At 35.8% G+C, this 13259-nt stretch overlaps 1 protein-coding gene across 1 annotated transcript in view; it reads left to right on the top strand.

Annotated features, from left to right (window-relative positions):
- The window catches only part of tmem131l (transmembrane 131 like), a 64831-nt gene that overhangs the window by 29223 nt on the left and 22349 nt on the right, over positions 1 to 13259 (top strand). The window contains exons 5-12 of the mRNA XM_016495465.1: positions 1218 to 1341; positions 1522 to 1638; positions 5102 to 5206; positions 8122 to 8199; positions 9849 to 10002; positions 11709 to 11767; positions 11878 to 11983; positions 12086 to 12188. Of these exons, the coding sequence (XP_016350951.1) occupies positions 1218 to 1341; positions 1522 to 1638; positions 5102 to 5206; positions 8122 to 8199; positions 9849 to 10002; positions 11709 to 11767; positions 11878 to 11983; positions 12086 to 12188 (846 nt within the window). The remainder of the gene's footprint in view (positions 1 to 1217; positions 1342 to 1521; positions 1639 to 5101; positions 5207 to 8121; positions 8200 to 9848; positions 10003 to 11708; positions 11768 to 11877; positions 11984 to 12085; positions 12189 to 13259) is intronic.

The following is a 13259-nucleotide window of genomic DNA, read 5'->3' as shown; positions in this document are numbered from 1 at the left end:
TTTTCGTACTTAAGTACAATAAATATCACATACTTTAAGACTTTTACTCAAGTAATATTCTAAACGGTGACTTCAACTTCTACCAAAGTCATTTTCTGTTAAGATATCTGTACTTTTACTTGAGTATGGCTTTCAGGTACTTTAAGAGATTATTCATCATATAGTGTAGATTCACTGAGTTTAACGGGAGTGTTTTTAAAGTGCATAAACTCGCGCTAGACTGAGCTTGTGAAGATGTTCTTTGGTAATGTAATGTTCTTTGCTCTATTAATTTGTTATGTTAAAAACAAATTCAGTCATATTAAAAACATTAGGCTGCTTTTAGCCTTACGCTGGAGTTGGTTCACTTTCTCGCAATGAAACTAAGTAAATAATTACATAAATTAGCACGATAATATCGTGTATCGACAATCTCACAGACTGACGATAGGATGATATGAAAATTGAGCATATCGCCCAACACTACAGAATTACGGTAATTATGACATGGCGTGAATTCAGCTAATGTTTTAAAAGTTGAGTAATTGTCCATACAGCTGTTGGAGTCCTATTCTTTAGAAAATTGCCAAATGCAAGTGCAATTTATCAAGAGACCAGATAATAAAGAACTGATGACTGAAGTTGACAAGTTAATAAACGTAGTCTGTCCATTAGCAGTGTTGAGTTTTGGGAACTGAAGATGTAGTGTGCCTAGTCTGACACATATGAACACTTGAGACTCAGTATTGGTTTAAATAGTGCAAAGGATCTGCAGTCGTTTTTTATTGGCTACCGTGCTTTACATGCTGATGTTCACGCACCTCTTTCGAAGCTGACTTTTGACCACTGGAACATCATAACATAAAGATCTGCGCTGCTAAGCTTTCTGTGGTTAGAATCAGCTTTGAAAGGTCAACTCAGGTCTTTTAATAGACGTTTGTGGCTTTGAGTGACATTTACTTTCATCTTTGCTCAAGTGTTGTAACACTGTGATCAGTTCTCATTGTGATGCTTTGGGGAAGTGTGCACTTTGAAAGTCTGCATTTTTAGTCGGGAGACTGAAATAAATGATCTTTGAGTATGGTTATGTTTCAAGGCAACGATGTTCATAAAACCAAAACATTCTCTGACATATCAGTCATTTAGATCAGTTTTTCCGTTTCACAGTGACATGCTTTAACAAAAACATTCTGATGAAAATGATTTTGGAGTCTGCAGTGCTGTATTTCATTCTGCAGGCCGGTGGGGCTGCCAAGAGCTGAAACCGTATATATTCATAACCCTAGCCCAGAGCTCCCAGTCTCTCTGCTCTCTGTGTTTACAACCAGCAGACATTTTCACATGCCTTCCTTCCACAGAAGGGTAAGTATGCACCTCGTTTCCCATTTGGGCTGCTTTCTCTGTTCCTCTACATCAGTTTAATCACTCTCATTGTCCCATATGAATGTAATCCAGCATTTCATTCATTCATGTCAGTTTCTTGCAATGGAATATTTTTTTTATTGTATTTTTTTTAATTTTTTTAATTTTTTTGCTTTATAGGTGATTCCACCCAGAGGGAGAACATCTTTTAAAATCATTTTCCTCCCCACAGTGGAGGGCAATGAAGAAATCTCTTTATTTATTAACACATCAACCCATGGGGTGATATCATACCAGGCAAGTTTTATAGAATTATAATATTATACAGTCATTCTTTCACTTAAGAGGTTTCATAGAGACATATTTTTACTCGGGGGGCGTACTAAGGGGACATGTGGGAGAGATTCATATTTAAAAGAGGTTTATTTAGCTTGGCAGCAGTGCAAAAGCAATTGTAGTCGGTTGCATAAAATGACAGTGGTAAATGGTATTCCCACGGTTAGCAATCATTTAAGATTTTTTTTTTTTCCTCAACCAAAGTACATATTACAAGTAGGGTTGCAAAATTCCGGGAATTTTCAAGACGGGAAACTTTCCATGGGAATTAATGGGAATAAACTGGAAATGTGCAAAATTGCAGGAAATGGGGACTTAAATGTAGTTGAGAAAAAAAAATCTTGCAGCATAATCTTGGTTAAAACAACCTGATTTAATGCAATTTCAGTTTAATTTCTACCCTACACATTGCTCAATCACAAGCGCACAGCACACTTTTTACTCAAGGCTATTGAGGCCACACCCCCTACATGCACTGTGCTTTCCTCCTTAACATGAACAGATCATTTCTTAAATCCTGCACACAAAATATCAAAATGTCAATCTTGGTAAGTATTCATGTAAATTACATGAATATTATAAAAAATTATGTTTGAAACTTCCTTGTGCTGTGTGTAATATACTGTGCAACCAAATTAGGCTATACCATTGTAAAAACAAATACACTGACTGAACAAACCATAGACTGAAACAAACATTTAGGTGAGATAATAATAAAACAAAAGTCTAAAAATGACCCTCCCCCCACACAATCCCCTCTAGTCACCTAAGAGGGGGATTCCCCTCCATTTTCTCTGAAGCCACACTTGCTGCATTTGAGCCCAAAGACTACATCTAAGTTTGATATTCTAAATATATTTGATCTATGGGATTCAAGTTTAGTAAATACCAAAAAAGTGTTTATACAGTAGCTAGCTAGCCAGTAAATCAGTGTATGAAAAATCTAAGCGAGTTAGCACTATTTCATTGACAATTTATGAGGTATGTGTTATATAACTCGAGCTGTGATGCTCTTTCTGCTAGCCAGTTTCCTGGTATCATACAGAAGTACAGTACTATTCAAAAGTTTGAACACATTACTATTTTTAATGTTTTTGCACATTGCATATCTTTTGCTCATCAAGCCATCATTTATTTGATCAAAAATACAGAACAAAACAGTAATATTGCACAGTATTACCGGTATTACAATTTAAAATAATGGTTTTCTGTTTTAATATACTTTAAAATATAATGTATTTCTGTGATGCAAAGCTGAATTTTGATCATCATTACTCCAGTCTTCAGTGTCACACGATTCTTCAGAAATCTTTCTAATATGCTTATTTATTATCAATTTTGGAAACAGTTGTGCTGCTTAATATTTTTATTTTATTACCTGTGAATCTTTTTTCAGGATTCTTTGAATAAAGAGTAAAAAAAAAAGAACAGCATTTATTTAAAATAGAAATCCTTTTTAACAATACATTACCATTAAAAAGTTTGGGGTCAGTATCTTTTCTCTCTTTTTTTTTTTTTAAATAAATTAATACTTTTATTCAACAAGGATGTGTTAAATTAATAAAAAGTAATAGTAAAGACTTATAATGTTAGAAAAGATTTCTATTTTGAATAAACAATAAATATTCATCAATAAATCCTGAAAAAGCATCACAGATTCCGCCCCCCCCCCAAAATCCAAAAATGTCATTTTTTAAATCTGTATTAGTTTACATACGTGTGCGCCTATGATTAAACCAAATGTTTATATTTATGTTTGTATATGATACAGTTTTATCAATTTCCCCAAATTTCCAATTAATTCCCAAAAATTCCCGTAAATTCCTGGTAAGTTTCAAACTTGGAAAATCCCCCAGACGAAGTTCCCATGGAAAGTTTCCGGAAATTTTCCGCTCCGTTGCAACCCTAATTACAAAAACTATTTAATATTAATGACCAGAGCTCGGGGTGGCAAAATGTATGTGTTTTTTGTTTGCCTTGTTCATAACAATGCTCTTTCAGATGTTTGTTAAGTAAGGGATAATGTACATCCAGTCGGTTGTTATCTCAGAATAAACCCCGACAGGGTGATCAGGCTGAATCTTTTATCATCTTGAAGGGGTTTATTCTGAGATGATAAATGGCTGGATGTACATTATCCTGGTAATTACACAGCTACTTGCCACATAAGTAAATAATTAGACGCGAAATATTGATTTGAGTTGAAATATTTGAACGCAAAGCTTCCGTGAAGACAGCAGTTGCGAGCAAGCGGCAAATTCAAACTAGATGGACATTTAAGGGAAACGGTGCAGTCAAACCACTTATTACACAACATTTCTCCACAAAAATAATTAAGGCAATAAAAGAATTAAGATGAAAATGTTTTAAAACATTACCAGTTTGTTAGTTCTCTTATAATCCGTTACAGCGTACAAAACAATCGTAACAAAATGGCAGCAGCTGCGTTTGTATGAAACGAGAGCGAGTCTGTGATACCAGGATGACATAATTAAATAATTGTACACCATTTTGAATCGAGTTTTAATATTTTATTAGCTAAACAAACGCAAATCTTCCACCAAGAAAAAATAGTTCAAGCAAGAGTACAGCGCCGACTGCTGTTACCCAGATGAGCCTGTGTTATTAGCTTTTACCGGTTGTTATCGAGGGATAGCATACCTTGGAATGTCGCGACTGACCAATCAGAATCAAGTATTCCACAGAGCCATGTAATAACTGTTGTTAACTGAATCAAGGTCACACTGTGTCTTTCTGGAAATGTAGGGCAGTTATGTATATTACAGTACACACTGATGAGTAACAAGCTTAAATAGTACAGAATCTTTTGCAATTGTCAGAATAGTGTGATACTGTATGACTGTCATTGAACAAATTCACTTTAATCACCAAAGCAATCTGCGTTGACATATATATTAGTATTCAGGTCGTGTAAAAAGTATGTTATCTTCTGTAGTCATGTTTTCATTGTGAGTAAGTTTCTGGTGACCTGATAAAAGCTGTAACACCACTGTGTCAAACTACTACTTCATGTATGAAGAAACAAAGTCTTCAAGTCTACACTACCAGTTTAAAGTTTAGAAACGCCTACTAATTTTTTTTTATCGCATTACCTTTCAAAAGTCGTTTTAGTTCAGTATGAAAGCTGCATTTACTTGATCCAAAATACAGTAAAAACACTAATAGTGTACAATTTTAAATAAATGTTTTATTTTTTCTATATATTTACTGTATAATTTAAAATGTCATGTATTTCTGTGATGGCAAAGCTGAATTTTCAGCAGTCATTACTCCAGTTTTCAGTGTCACATGATCCTTCAGAAATCATTCTAATATTCTGATTTAGTGCTCAAGTAAGATTTCTTATCAATGTTGAAAACAGTCTTTGAAATGTGTTTTGTATCTCTCTCTATCTCTTTGCCAGGTTTTTGGGGTTGGTGTCCATGGGGGATCAGTCAAGGACGTCCATAGAAAGGATAGCGTTCTGATATTTCCCCACATACAGAGCATTAATCTAACACAAACTCAGGTATGCGTCATGCATGTGGATATGCTCTTTGCTTAGTTGTGTGCTTAAACATGCAGATGTTCTTTTTTTGTTTACTATTCTTTGTGCTGGATGACACATGAAGTCCAGCAACAGCTGAGTGCTTCTGTCTCCTATTACTGTCATAGCCATTAGCACAAACACACACACACACACACACACACAGGACATCATACATTAGAGTCTGTGTAAAGCAATATTAAATGTGTGTTCCGAGTTTGTAATGCCACAGAAAAATGTGTTATTAACCACCCAGCCAAATTTGAATGAGTAAAAAACACCAAGTAAATAAAACAGTATTAAAATCTTGAAAAAAGAAGCAGTATTCTCCGTGGTTCCTCAGTGGCTCCAGTGTGTCATTTACCGCTTTCTACTGGGGCTGGTGCCAGAGCTGGAACCGGTGCTCGGCCAAAAATGCACTCGTTCAGAACTGGCTCGCGTTTCCACTGGCAGGGAGCAGAACCCATTTCGTCACCAACATGTGAACGCAATCACTTGTTGTTTATTGCGGAAGGAGAGCGTTGATCTCTTCTGTCAATCATTAATTGTTTGTGTTAATGTTGTTAATTTACCTGAACTCCGACGGCTTTTAAAAATAGGCTCGTTTGATATGCATCGCCGCCGTATAAACAGATCTGTTTATGACATCAAAGTACTGCGAGTGCAATTCAAAAGCATAAAGAATCATCTGCTCTCCAATTGCTGTCGCGGTAAAAGCGGTATTTGAGACATGATTTCAGGCCCGCCCAAAAAATCCTGAACACAAAAATGGTGAAAAACTGTTAAATGATCTAACTCCACAATTCAGTACTGCATAGTTCACAGTCTTTGTAACGTGTTTTCAGCATTACATTTCTAAAATTTATGTTTAGAATCAATTATCTCAATTGCCTTTACACGTACTTAAAAAAAAAACCCAAACAGCCATGCTGTGAGACGCCCATGTAAACCCACATGACTAAAGTCTTGTTTTTGTTGATATTATTCTTAAGGCCTGCACAGAAAGCACAAATTACGGCAATAGGGGCTGTTGACAACACATTTTTGTGTTCACTGCGCTGCTTTTCAATTGCTTATCTCTACAATTATAAAAATATAAAATATAAAAACTTCATTAACATCAGAGCTGTTAATAAATAAAATAATGAATATCAAATGATCAATTTTGCAGTTAATACATCACACTTAAGTTTAGTTCCAAGACAGTATGCCAGATATTGGCAGTTATTTCATATACATGTTACTATAAGCATTGCTGTTTACCCGTCTTATAATCTTCACAACAGAAACCTGCATCACAAGACCACTGTATATTTCTTGTCAGAGTTGATGGTTTGACAGAGGTAGATGATGGTCTGTTTTATCTCATATAGGAGTTCTGCAGGGTCTCGGCTCTCATAAACAAGTTTAAATATAGATGTGCTTCTGTTGTTGCGGCCACATTCAAAGTAAGCTCTGTGTTTGGATGAAGCCACTACAATTTCACTGGCTCTTGTGCTGAATGATAACTTAATATAAATGGCTATTCCTCCTGAGGTCCAACAGACTGGTCTGCTGGCACAAGATGAGCCCCATCCTTATTTTGATTATCTGACAATAGAGGAACATGTGTGAATGTATATTCAAACCTGTACCTTCACACGGACTAATTTGAGATAAATTTAAGGTGGTTACATGTGGCGTGACACTGTGTTGGTTCTACCTTATTAGCTAAAAGTGAGCATGACCAGATAATTACCACATACATTTTTCAGGAGAGATGATGTAACCCTGCTATTCACTTATAATTTGGCTTAGTGCTGTACAGCTGACATGTAAAGATACTGTATTGTTGAAGTAACAGACTTGATAACAGTAAGGGATGTTCACCTATTGACAACTGCTGAAATCTTGCCGCTCTTGGAAGAAGGGTGCTCAATTAAACAGGTTCTTCTGACATTTCACACCGATTCGCTGTCATATTTCTGTGCCTCATTTTTCACCATGGACAATCAGGGTCTTGCTGTTGTGTTTGCAAAAATATGCATGAACGTTTCAACAGGATAAGCCCCCTCAGGCTATTAAGTGTTAAAATTTTGTTTGTTCTGTCATCCAAACCTGTATGAATTTCTCTCTTCCGTGTAACACAAAAAAAGAACTTCAGGTGCATCTACAGTAAACTACTTGTATGTTTTATTAGAGATTTTTGTCTTATTTTGAGCTTGACAGCCCCTAGACAACATGTACTTTGATTATGTGGGAAAAAAACTGTGAACATGTTGCACCTCATTTTATGAAAGTCATACAGGTTTGGAATGGCATGAAGGTGAGTAAGTGATTACATAATTTTCATTTTTGAGTGCCCTGCTCAAGGTGATGGGTTAGTTATTGTTCACATATACAGTCACATACACATCCCACATTTAGATCCCTTCATTTAAGAACATTTTTTTGAAATAATCTGTGCATAAATCACTTGGTAAGCCACTAGTTTTAGAGTGTAAATTCAGAAGTTCACTTCTGTAGATGGAGTCTTTTAAAGGGGCCCATCTTAGTGACTGATGGTTTTGAATGTATTGAATTATTTATGTTGCTTGAAGAGGTAGAGGGAATGAAAGTTAACATCTTTAATGGAGAACACATAAAGAATGAACAAAAAAGCTGCACTGGGCCTCTGAAGATGCATTTGCTGCCTAAGAATCATTAAAGCACTTTCTTTGTTCACTATTGAAACTGCCTCACAAAAAATCTGGCTTTTTTGTGTTGTGTTATATATTGTTATAATAATATTAAGTTGCTGCAGATGAAAGTGTCTGATTAATAATGTAAATTAGATGTATTGTTGTGATCATTTAATTTGGTCTGAAAGAGCTTCTGAGCTAATGAATTTAAGTGGTCTTTCTCTTTTGCTCCTGCAGGAAGATGCTTCTAATATATCAATTTTAGGTCTGCTGCTTGACTGCAGTTTACCAAAAATGTTCTACAATCAGCCCCAGGTAAGATGTAATCTCAGTTTCAGGAACTGTTTTAAGGCCTGTTCACACAAAGACTAATATTTGGTATGAAAACTGGGTGCGATAAACATTTTAAGTTGAATGAATGGCTTTTAATTTGAATGCATCTGTTCAGATTGAAACAAACATTTGCATGTTGTAAATACGACAATTTGTTTTATGGAGATATGTTCTCATTTCTGCGAAGAAAACTAGCCAAGCTATATGATTTACGCTTATGGTCACATGCCCAGAGCTGCTGCTGTTACATAAAACTAGAGTTTGGCAACTATTTTGCTAAGAGTCAGTGAATAGCAGAGAAAGATTTCGGAACCAGCTCTCTTGTCTCTCTGTACTCTTGTAGTTGGTGTGGTTTTATAAACACTGCAGCAGATGTGTCAGAAACTGAAGGTTGTGCAGCGATTTGTGTCCCGGAAAACTGGCATATTTCTGCTTTTCTATAAGCCATATCAATTGGAAAAAGGTGCAGCACTCACTCTTGCAGTGGTGAAAACTTTATTGATTAAAATGAGTTTGCACTTGTTGGAAGCCACTCCCCTAATTGACACACCTGTTGCTGATTACAAGAATGTTTAAAGCATGGTTTGGTATTGCTTGTTCTTGATATCTGATGAAGGCCTTGATAACGGCCGAAACGTAATTTTAATCAATAAAGTTTTCACTCCTTCAAGAGTGAGTGCTGCACTTTTTTCAATTGATATGGCTTTTTGATTTTTGGTTGCACCTGCATATCTTATATCGTTGGTAGACAGCTCCTCTCAGTAGCTTTTCTATAAGCGCCACCTTAGAGAGTGAATTTACATTTTCCTGCAGCCTGTTTTTTATGAACAGACAAAAAGCATAATAAAATTGTGCCCAAATTTCATAACAAACATTCATGCTTGTGTGAACAGGCCTTGAGAAATTACCCTACTACTAATATTTCTGCCTATAAGGAAATATAGGTACTTCCTAATGGCAGTGGAAATGTAGGAGATCCTGTAGCCAGTGAAAAACAGCTTATTTATTTGCATCTTTTACGGTTTTCTCCCTTTTAATTGAATTGATTGTCTCAGATTTGTCTCTTACCAGGTCCCTTGTTAATGGCATAAACCGAGAGTAATGAAAGCTCATGTCCAAGCCTGACATCCTCTATCATTGTTGTTTCTATTGTATTGCATGAGGAAAAACAAACAAACTTTTTTTCCATTTACTGTTTAGCATAACTGTATTGTTCGTAGAAACGACGTCTTTAGATTGCATCCCCATCGGTTTATCATTGTAGGTGTGAATGCAAGAAGGAAAAGCCTCCTTAAGTGTATAGCTCCCTTTTAAAGGTCTCCTTCCAGTTAGTCCTTGTTGGAAAGTCTTGGAACTTCATGTTGGAACACTGCTAATAGCTCAGTAGAGAGTTGATGGTGCTGTTAACACCCATCCACTCAAGAGACCATGCACACCAACATCTAATGTTACACATCATCTAGCGAGGAGACCGCTTTAGTTGCATTGATTTACTAAGTTATTTAGTGATTGAATATTGGGATGTGGCACGTCTTTAGTTGGAACGCTTTGCATTCCTGTGATTTGTGTTGACGGGTGTCTAGCGTGTCGATGAAATATATGTCTTTACGTTTCTCTCTCTTTCCTCACAGGGTTGGTGTTTAGTATCCGAGGAAGGTAGAATTGCGCTTCAGATCAGTCTTTCTGAAAGAGGGGAAAGGCCGACCCACTTGGACAAACTCAAGCCTTACGTGCTAGAGAATATTGTGGTGCTGCTGGTCCTCCCACCACCAGAAGATGCTGTCTGTATGTTTATTTGTACTTTTACCCATATTTTTAAGTGGCTATTTTTTTACACATCTTGCTCTTCACACTTTTAGATTATAAACTCGTTTGTTTTCTGCCGGAGATACAAGAAATGCATGACATGATTTTTGATTCATATCCTACTAGCAATATTTGTTAAAATTTTTGTAAGCGTTTTGCTAGCTTTATTTATTGTCTTTTATTTATTTTTCCTGGTGATCTTTGACTGTATTTTGACCTTATCAGCATTCGTTTATCTTTTGCTATGACTCTCATACAACACACCAAAAACAATTTTCAGTTTGAACAAATTTGTGGTGTCACTGGGCAGTTTGTTACGTGGCCACTGTGTTCATCGTGTTTTCACACTCCCCTTGTGAGATTGGCATGATTCTGTTTTAACACGTTTCCACTTTTTGTTTGGACTCCTGGATTGCACTCATGGGTTCGTGGGGCCCAAGGCGAGATCATAAAAATGCATCCTAGTGATGTAAAAATGTCATAACATATAAATAGCCTCAGAATCACAATATCATTTTTTTTTTCTTTTTAAGAGAAAGCACAAACATATCATACTCTATATAACTATATAATTGGTTATCTAATGCAACAGGTTCATTGTAAACAAACAACAATTGAGGCAGAGAGATGTGCAAAAGCAAACAGGTCTTTGTTAACACTGCACCCAATTCAACTTGTTTTTGAAATTCATTCTTTAAGATTGAATCTGCAGTGAATTAAATCAGATAAGAAATACTTTTTTTCAGCAAGGATGCAATAAATTGATCAAAAGTGACAGTAAAGACAGTTCAAATGTTGCAGAATATTTTAACTTCATATAAATGCTGTTCTTTTGAACTTTCTGTTCAGTAAAGAATCCTGAAAAATTGATTTCACAAACATATTAATCACCACAACTGTTTTCAGCATTAAGATTAAAAATAAATATTTCTTGAACGCCAAATTAGCATATTGGAAAGATTTCTAAAGGATCATGTGACACCAAAGACACCAGCTTTGCCATCACAGGATTGCATTAGTTAAAAAAAACAAAAACAAAAAATTATAACAGAATCTAACAGTATTGCTGTACAGTATTTCAGCAATTGAATGATCTAATGAGTCACTTATTTCATCTGTACCACAGACATGTGGAAATAATTATATTACCTGGAGACACCTTGTCATAGATTTCATCTCTGCTTTCAAAACCATCAGCCTACTTGAACTTTTCAATAAACATTAAGATAATGAGCATAGACTATTTCACTTCCTTATGGAAATTTTTTTACTCTAATAAGATGCTCCTTTTATCTGATGCATAATTGCTTAATCACTCAGGCATGAATAAATATAGTTTAGTATGAAATTACAGAATGATTGGTGAATGGTTTTAGTGAATTAACCCAACAGCATGTTAATTTTCAAGGAAAGGTCCGCTCTGAAATGTCCTGGGCTAAACTGTAAGCACAGATAATGAGACGGAAGGGAACCATAACTTCCTAGTTCATGAGTTACACCTACCTGGATTTGAAGCTTTTTGTTGCTTGGCCACCAACGCCCAACAAATAACTTTCCCTGGTATCATAGCACCACCTTGTGGCTTTCGTAATGTGCATTCTTCTTTTTTTTTTCTTTTTTTTTCAAGTTGTGTAGTATGGACCCATTTATAAATTATTTTTCATAATTATGTATTTTTATTCCAGCAGATCCCAGAATAGGAGTGTTCATGTTGAACTCGGGGGTTAAAAAGCTCTTTGTTAAGGTATGTGCACACAGGACAGCACAGGTTCTAATGAGGTTAATTATGCATATGAACTGATAAGGTTTCTAAACGTGGATCGTGCTGCATGACATGTCTTGTGTCTTTTTAAGGAGATCCAGCTCTTGTCAAGGACAGACAGCAGTGTAGAACTCACTGAAGTGCTACTCAAGCCTTCCGCTACTAATTTCTCTCAAGTGGCTTCACTCTTCTGTAGACGTCAGTAGCCTAAAATTCTCATGTGTATTCTGATTGTTCATACTGGACATGCTATGATGTTAGCTGTGTTTATTCCACTGTCTTTCACATTTTTGTTTGTAGGCTCTTTGTCAGCTAAAAGTAAAAGGTGTCCAAGACAGATTGGCCTGCAGATTTTAGCAAACAGAACGGTGAATTTATATCCACTGCTGGAAAGCACACACAGGTAATGATTTCTGTATTAAGAGTGTATTTACTGCAAATTACCTTAATGCTTTTATCATTAACATTATCTGTTTTTAAATACATTTAAATCATTGTACAGCAAATGCACAATAGGCCAAAAATAAAATTTTTCAAATGTTACGTAATAAAAAAAAAATTGTAAAACATTGTTTTGAATCAGAATCAGAATGAGCTTTATTGCCAGGTATGTTTACACATACGAGGAATTTGTTTTCGTGACAGAAGCTTCCACAGTGTAACAGAATGACAGTGACAGAACAAAAAACACAGATAATAAAAAATAAAAATAAATAAAAAAAATAGAACAAGTAAAATAAGGAATAAAAAATATACAAATCGACAATTGTATGTACAGGTATATAACAATAGACAGTTGTATGTACAGGTATATTATGTGCAAATTGAAATGTAGACTGAGTATGTGTGTTAGATAAATAAGTGTATGAGTGAATAAATAGGGTGTGTTCCACAGTTATTGTCAAGTGTTCATGAGATGGATGGCCTGAGGGAAAAGACACATAATGTTGGGAATTTGTTTTATGTGTCACCAAAGTGCATCCCTGTCCTGCTCAAATACAGCAGATAAGAGATATTATGATTCTCCAAAAATAAAAACTTTACTCATACAAACTTATTTCAGTCAACACACTCTATTACTACAAAGTAAGTGCAAAATACTGCATCCAGCACACATGACACGATGATGCACTGTCTCTCTCTCTCAGTATCTGGTTGACATGACTGTGCATGAATTGTGGTATAACTTTTGTGTCCGTGGTTAGCTTATAATGAAATTGTGGTGTGCGTCATGGCAGGCGTGGCGTACTGGTGTGTTCTGCGCAGACTCATTGGCATGATTGAGAGTAAACGTGAGCGGTCACGGGCCTACGGCAGGGTGTGGCCAAGTATAAAATAAAAAATCTCCAAGAAATCGCTAGTTTTATTTCAATATAGCTAAAATAGCTCCTTGTCGCAAAAAATAAAAAAAAGTCACAGCTACAGTGAGAAAGTAGCTAAATTTGGCGACAAAATCCCCAAATTGGCAACACTG

This window comes from Sinocyclocheilus anshuiensis, unplaced genomic scaffold (genome assembly GCF_001515605.1).
Source record: "Sinocyclocheilus anshuiensis isolate Anshui unplaced genomic scaffold, SAMN03320099.WGS_v1.1 scaffold517, whole genome shotgun sequence".
In the NCBI taxonomy this organism is placed as follows: domain Eukaryota; kingdom Metazoa; phylum Chordata; class Actinopteri; order Cypriniformes; family Cyprinidae; genus Sinocyclocheilus; species Sinocyclocheilus anshuiensis.
This window is presented reverse-complemented; position numbering and strand designations above follow the sequence as displayed.